This window comes from Bactrocera tryoni, chromosome 1 (genome assembly GCF_016617805.1).
Source record: "Bactrocera tryoni isolate S06 chromosome 1, CSIRO_BtryS06_freeze2, whole genome shotgun sequence".
Classification (NCBI taxonomy): Eukaryota; Metazoa; Arthropoda; class Insecta; order Diptera; family Tephritidae; genus Bactrocera; species Bactrocera tryoni.
Genome location: NC_052499.1, coordinates 73644181 through 73652246, shown reverse-complemented (window position 1 = coordinate 73652246; position 8066 = coordinate 73644181). Strand labels below are relative to the sequence as shown.

General features: G+C 40.9%; 1 protein-coding gene across 1 annotated transcript in view; it reads right to left on the bottom strand.

Moving 5' to 3' along the window:
* Window positions 1–7185, bottom strand: part of LOC120776023 (DNA-binding protein D-ETS-4-like) — a 10570-nt gene extending 3385 nt beyond the window's left edge. The window contains exon 1 of the mRNA XM_040106506.1: window positions 7108–7185. Coding sequence (XP_039962440.1) covers window positions 7108–7185 — 78 coding nt within the window. The remainder of the gene's footprint in view (window positions 1–7107) is intronic.
* Between the last annotated feature and the right edge of the window lie 881 nt (window positions 7186–8066).

The window sequence follows — 8066 nt, the reverse complement described above, 5'->3', positions numbered from 1 at the left end:
GAGTTAATGTAGCTTGTTAACGGCAGTGCATTTGGAAGAATTCCACAATCTTGATCCTACCCAGATTCCTCTTTAGCCCCAGCTACTCTTGTGCCAACGTTTCTTTCTGTTAATCCTAGAAAAAGCTATTGATTCACTACTCTGGAATTAGGACTCTAATGCGCATAGCTACGCAAGTTTACCGTCTTCAATGGAAATGCTCGAAGCGTAATGGTGGAGTTTGTTGAATAGCCAGAAGTCACACGGAACTAAATCTCAGCGAAAACGGTGGTTATGACATCGTATAACGTGCTCGGTGCTGCATTGTCGTGGACTCGTCGGAAGAAATTGGAGCAACACACCTCGTTAATCGGAAAACTGTCAACATACCTTAGCCCTGGGTTTTGAGATGGTTTCCTTTCGTCACTACCCTGCCACGATCAGTCGCTTCGGGTCGTAAGCATAGAACTGCATACCGTGTGGCCTTCATACTTTTCTTAGGCCAAATTATCTTCAAAAATGATTTTCTATTGATTTTTCCGATATTTCCAACGATGTAAGATCTCTGACTGTTAATCGTTGATTCTCAAGCACCACCCGTTTATTTTATGTACATGTTGATCATCAGTTGATGTTGATGGCCATCCTGGCTGCATTCTCGACCTCTTTTATTAATTTATGTATACTCTAGCATAAAATAATTTGCTCGCGATAAACATTTATCTCCGAAAGTAAGCTTAACATTCTCGTACTGGCAATTGGTAAAATTTGACTGCACTGGTAATGGACCTGTATTTTAACGCAGCATTCCTTACTCATTTTTTTGTGAAAGCCTTCGTAACTTCTTGAACTATCTTAATTCTTTCATAGAATCCACTTGGTAATGATTCTTATGTAACTGCCCTCCGCTGACTTTTCACTTCGTACCATTAACCTTTTACACATAGTATACTATACATGTATGCTGGGATCTGTGTATCAGATTAGAGTTTCTGGCTACAAGTACTCCAACATTAAAAAGTTGAACAGCTTATGCCTTCCTAAAAGATTTACTGTTATGTACACTTATGAAAAAGTAAAGTAACAATTACTCGAAGAATATCATTTGGCTGGCTGTAGTATGTATGTGGAAGGAAAATATCATTTAAAATGAGTCAGCTATTTGTGGCCAAAAAAAACAGTGAAGAGTGAATTCTAATGGGTGCACACAGATTATTGGCCAAATAATTTTTAATATCTGCAGAGATAGGGGCCAGAAATCTACATACATACTCGTATAGGTAGGGTGGATATCGCCATGTATATGTATATAGGTGTCATTACGTGACTCTGGAACCTGCTACATAAAAGCAAAAGGTTTTCAAGGCTTTACGCCTTTGGGAATTCAAACCAATATTCAAATCCTATTTTACTTCACTGTAGTGGCCGAAATTGCTGTTTGTGAAGACGTGACGTATGATTCCTGAGTTTCCCACCTGAGCGTGCATTATAATTCGTAGCTTTTAAAATCACCCGTTCAAAAAAAATGTTCGGATTTTAAATATTAAACTTACATAATTTTACAAAGGTACACTCAAGTTAAACTATATCCTATTTGTGTAAAAGTAAAGTCAGTGTGGAGGAAACAGGCTTATGTTTGGCACCACAGCCCAGCAAGTCCAGCTATTGATGTTTTAAAGGATTTCACAAACCACATTGCACTTATACACATTTCTTTCCATTTCCCTTGAAGTGTGCTGGTGACCATATTTGAAATAAATAAACGAACGTCCTAAACTTCAAACCAGACACTTGAAAAACTTCGACCAGTGTAAGTGGCGCTGGCTTTTCTCCGCCTTTCCCAAAGGAGGACTATAGTGTTACGCGAGTTTTCACGAATTGAAGCTTAGTGGAGGATGAAGCGGGCAGACGAACGATACTTGCCACTTTAATGGAGGCAGCATCATCCGTCAGCAGAGCACCACTAGAACCAGGTGACAAGCCACTTCATCGACCGCTGGATGCCCAACGGACAACGCCAGAAACTGCAAAGCGACCACGGAAGGGGCGCAATGTAATGCGACTTAGCTGACACCACAAAATCTCTTGCCCTGGCATCGCATCGCACCCTGGCAGGCGCCGAACGATAAAATCTAGTTCTGTGCCACTGGGTATATACTTCAACCAGGATGCCAAAGATCCTGCTAAGTATTTGTTATGAGCAACAATTCCTCATGTAATCAGTAGGAAATTCACGGAGACCAATAGTGGCCCCATGTGGCTGGAAATCATGGACGCTACACGAAGGGCGAGTGCATGAAAGATCTGTTTCACTCTTCCATTGTCCAGGGTGTTTCATTCCATGACAACCGGGAATGCCAGTTCTAGCTATAAGTGAGATATCTCTTAAGATAGACTTTAACCTACCGAATCTTCCGATACAGCAAGAGACCTGAAGAACCATATAATCTCTTTTGAAGAAGAAGCTGTGATTAAATGAGTTCACTGTAACTACCGAGCCCACTACCATGAACAACCAAACCAACAGATAAGCTGGTTTAAATTGAGTATTACCCATCTCACCATAATTGTAGCCCTTGATTCTCACATATCTAAAAACACGTCTTAATTATAGCTTCTCTTCGCTCTGTTACAAAGAACCAGTTGCTCTAGAATATTCTGACGTAGGCAAAATCTATAATTTCGATCGCCTTAAAATAGGCTCATTTTGTATACCAACGCTTGATCCAAATTCTGTTACACTTTTTATAAGCTTCCGCTGGGATGGCCTTCAGTGACTTCTGGGCGTATTTCTGTCTTTTTCTTCAGTTTCTGGCTCATTTTGCAATAGCGCCATTCGCTAGATTGCTGGACATTTTCGACGCTTTGGCATTTATAAACCTACACCACCGACTCCGTAATGACGCTTGTAATTCCCTACTGCAAGTTTTGTGCAAAAGATTCCAGGTCAAGATCCATTGACACGCTCTCATTAACCAAACATTAACCAAAGAAGTGGATCGGATGTTGAGGTCTTTTGCTATCTTTTGAAGCAGACATCATGATTTTGGACAAGGTTTCTATAACTTTTCGAGGTAGATAAACGATTTAATTAGGCAAGTTTTCGATTTTCACACCTTCCTTCTGATGCTTTGTGCCACTCTAAATAGTTGTGTTACTGATATTGTCAACTCGCAAAATACTTGCCTCTCTATTTTCACACCTGTGATGTTGTTCATTGGAAACAAATGGTAGCCAAATAAATTCCTTTCTCTGGGTAAAATCGCTAAAACTTCTTTTTAAATGGACTAGTCAATTTAGATCATTGTTAGTTAAATTGGTTTACGTTTCTGCTAAAATGACGCTTTCATACAAGTGTGAATATCATAATTTTCTTTAATTTAGTAATACACTCAAATTTTAGATGCATTCCGCTTTAATATATGATACCATTACGTTTCCTTGCAACCTCTCTGATATTTTCCCTACCAGCGGTATTTAATTTTATTGAATACCTCGTATAGCTATAAGGAAGAAATATAGCTATCATATCATTGACATTATTCCTTTGATATATCCATTGGCCTTCAGCTACGTCGCTGATCGACCTTTTATCACATTATATTGCCTCATTACTCTCCTTATTACACTTGTTGGTGTTTCCTGCGCAATTCTTTGCTTAACGGAAAGGGGCGCAATATACGGCATAGTCTATCATCAAATGGCCTTAGTTCGCTATTGTGAGTTTTTTCCTCAAGCCATTTTTGCTTCGCCCGCGAACGGAGTGTTTGTGCTGGTCCTCGAAATTACATTTACGCTTTCGCGCTGAACGGTCTTTGTACTCCATCATCGCGGCTGCCCTTATTGTAGACTGCCGCCTACTTAAGTATTCATGCCCTCCTTTCAGTACAAGTATTGCTGGCTTCAGCAGTTCATTTTCTTGTGATTAATGTCATTAACGGCAATTATTAACTTTCTGTTTTGACGTCTGTGTATTTTGTTTTCATGCTTCGGTTAAAACACTTAAATGTAATGCATGCTGAAATATTTTCATACTAGCCGACATATTTATCATTATGTTAGATCGAAGATTTTAGTGATACTATATATGGACTTAAAGCTAGGGTCATTTGATATCGGAAAGTTTTGGAAAATTCTGAAAGATTTACCTGTCTCTCACTTTATATTTGTTTAGGTTATGGCGTCCGAATGAATGTCACCAGCTCTGGAGGCCCACGCAGTGCCCGCCTTGGAAAAGATGACTTCCATCATTGGAGACTGTGTGGAGAAGACACATGGAGTTCCAATTTAAGCCAAACAGAGAAAAGGAGGAACGACTGGGGCGCTGTTGTAAAATCAGTTATAAACGAGTTCCAAGACTACTCCTAAACTTATTTCTTTGCCTTAAAAAGTTTGTTCCAAGAAACATTTTTTGGGGCAAAATGAAGTATAATTTTGAATTGCCTTACATCCCCAATTATTACTTCATTTATCACAAAACCGAAAGGAATTCCAATCAATTATAAATAAGAGCCATGACATAGCCGTGTTCCGCTAAGTGACTTTGAAAAATTCATAATAACGTAAGCATTTGCTGCTTCTCTTCATCTACTGCTAAGAGAGAATGTGCTAATGTCCGTCCATCGAAAGTTTGTCATAATCCACGGTGAAAGTCAATAACGGCAGAGGAGGGTAGACAGCTTAGATCAACATTCCCCGGAGGGCATTGTTGTGCTGACTCGCTAAACACACCCACATGACAGAGTTATGGGACTATTTAGTAAAATGATTGTGAAAGAAGCGCAGCACGAACATATGTATGTATGAGGAGTGAGTATGAAATGCTCTATGAATGCTGATGACACTGAGGATTAAAATATATGAGTGCAGATTTAGCTAAGTTGCTGTTGTTGCCACATTTTTACTATGTCACCTGGATAAATGTAGGCCACAGTAGCTAGCAAAAGCAGCCGCCGTCGTGAGTGTGGAGGATCACAGCATTACAAAGGACATAAATCAAAATGCAAGATATTCTTACCCGACAGAAACGCATGGCGGACGTGCATGCATGTGTGTAGTGTGTATGAGAGCTTTAATGACTCATTAGTCGCTTCTGTTTCACATTTATTCAATGCGAGTTGCGACTTTGGCTGCACATTACATATTCCTACTCATTTCCATAATTGCGGCCAAAATGCGTCTGGCGTCAAGCCGGCGAAATTAACCGGAGGTGCCCAATTGTCGCCGCCCAGACGCGCCCTCTTTAACTGCCAGCGGAAAATTTTTGTAAAATAAATTATTATTTTCGCATATCGGAGTTCTCTGAGAAGCGTGGAAAAGAGTTCACTTGAGGTGTTTGTGTGTTTAATGTTTGTTCTCATTGTTGTTGTAGCCAAAGCAGCCAATTCCAAAACTGCAAAGTAGGAGTTCGGTCTGGGCCACATGCATATTTTGGTCTGAACTGATTGACTGGGTTCGGTTTTGTAGAAATAGGGAAAAAAGACCTTCCCTTTAGTGGCATTGTACAAAAACATCTGTGTGTGAATATCAATATTTACGAGAGAGTTTTTATATGAAAAGAGAGAGAGGAAGAGAGGGATGAGGTAAATTCTCTAAATCGAAAATACAAAGAGATTTCAACATTTAGATAACGCGCATTCTCCAGGCAGCCAAAAATATGCGTTGTAAGGCGAGCTAAAGTAAGATGTGAACCATTCCTCCCAGGTTGAACGTTGAGTTTGGGACCTGCCACAAAAAACACTCAGGGAACGGAAAAGAAGCCAGTGACAGCCCCTGAAGAGAAGAACCATGCGACCAAAGATGTTTCTATGAGCGCTCGAAGCATACCCTGCGGATAGCTGCCCCGCCTGATGCCACCAGCTTGGTGTGACTTTGAAATCGGGCCGGCAAAGAAGGCATCTTAGTTGCTCGGTGGTAATTCTGCCTCCATGATTAAAAGCCATCCTTGCAATGGTCGAGGCTGACGGACTTCAGCTTCTGAGCCCCGAAAGGCGGTTATCTGCAAAATTTCAGATTCCAGCAAAGGAAAATTCTACCGGGTTACCCGGCTGTTCTAGATCGAAAAGACGAAAAGCGCGAGGAAGACTCATTCCGATGGAAAGAATAAAGCGGATAGCACCGCTAAGCACGGAATCCCAATTGACGTCAAACAGCGAAAAAGAAGAACGACTGGCGCGCATCAAGCTACCTGGCTGTCTTTGTATCGAAAAGACGAAAGCAGAGGGAAGACCTATTCCGGATGGAAAGAACAAGTGGAGAAGGACTTGGCTACACTTGAATCTCCAATTGACGCCAAACAGCGAAAGAAGAACGACTGACGCGCTTTCTTGTAAACTCGGCTATAAATGGTGCCTGTCGCCAATAAAGAAGAAGAATATATTATTAAAATGAACCTAGACCGCAGATGTGCATGATCTCTCTAGCATTGATATTCTGACTTGATCGAACCGTGATATGTATAACTTAAAGGTCCTTTGATCACTTGCCATTTTATAAGAAGTTAGCTTTGAGATTTCTGTCAAAATACTGGTTCCATGCGGCCCACTTCCAAGAACTTACTTGGCAATTCTAATAAGTACAAGTATTCTTCCAACACCTATTTGAATACCAACCTCTAAACTCAAACTTCATTGACTTGAACTCCTTTGAAAATCATTCTGCCGTAGTTTTCCACAAATAACTGAGGTTGTGGGTATCTGAAGTCTAAAATATAGTTCTTTTAATTCATCAGGCAACGAAAAACTTTTCGTGAGTGTTCGTGGAAATATTTACAAATATAAAATGTACGAGAGTAGGCGGCCAAAGCGATTCATAAACTTTATGGCTGGCTGCCACGCAAACGTGCAACACATAGGGCAGATACTGAATACATTATGTACGCTGAGCAGGTGAACGCTCGTATGTATCTGTATCGCGGGCGGTCGTGTTTATACATGACTTCAGTTAATATAATCTCTACACACATATTTACTCACTTTTAATTAATATTTACATGTGTTAATTTCTGTGGACTTCCGCTGGATTTTATTAGACAACTTCTTAGCCCGTGCCGTTTGAGCTCGAGAGAAATTAGTCCTTAAAATTTCTTTCCAAGCAAATGCTTCCTGACGCTGTGGTGCGCGTGAGTACCATGATGGCTACAGTCACGAAGTTGTCGTCGTAATGCAGCGTCTTAGCCTCTAAATGCTTCATATCGCTTGTAAGCATTATAGCTTTGTATTAAATAAAATGAAAAGCATATTTTAGGGCGCTATAGCGCGTAATGGACGTGACAAAGTTAACACTTTGCTATTAGCCAGCGCTCTTCAGCTACAGCGGTGGTCATATAATTAGAACGGACTATCAAGTGTTTACTTTACATGAAATTCGCACCACCAAATCGATTGGACAGACTGCCGGAGCAGGCGGATTTTTCAATACACGATTACACCTTGAAGGCTTTTCCATCTTGAAATTAATTAATCTAATTCGAGGTGGCAGATTTTCCGCGCTAGTTATAAGCACAAAGCGCGAGCTTAGTAGAAACTACCTTTGACTAAACACATAGTAGTGGTGGAAGGTTTCCTCGAAGTCTGTGGACCTTATCGTTTTCTCGCTGAGAGCTCCACCACTATCATGCCTATGATATGAACGTACCATTCTAAGTTAGATTAAATAGCGCCATAACACCCGTCAGGGAGATGAGAGGCACTTTAGCTTTATGAGGGATTCAGTCCAACCCAAAGTTGCTCTGAGACTCTACCCCTTCTGTTGCTGAACGCGGTTCGGGATTGCTAACTTTTACAGCAAATACACCTTCATTATCCACAACCTGCGATCCGATCGGTTCCCTACAGCTCAGCACTTAGAGATTACCCCTAATCCGCAACCGGAATTTTGAGGCTCAAGGTAATACTTTCAAGTGTTTCCTTGGGGTCACTATCTTTGCCCCTTTCTGGAGCTGGCGCTGACGTAATTAAGGGAAAACAAGTACACAAATTTTTCTTGACTTACCCATCCGCCGGAACATGGAGAAGAACATGCAACAAAGATGTTGTGACGTAGACTTCACATCGAGCAAGTATCTGTATTCACGAAGGCCTCCTCTA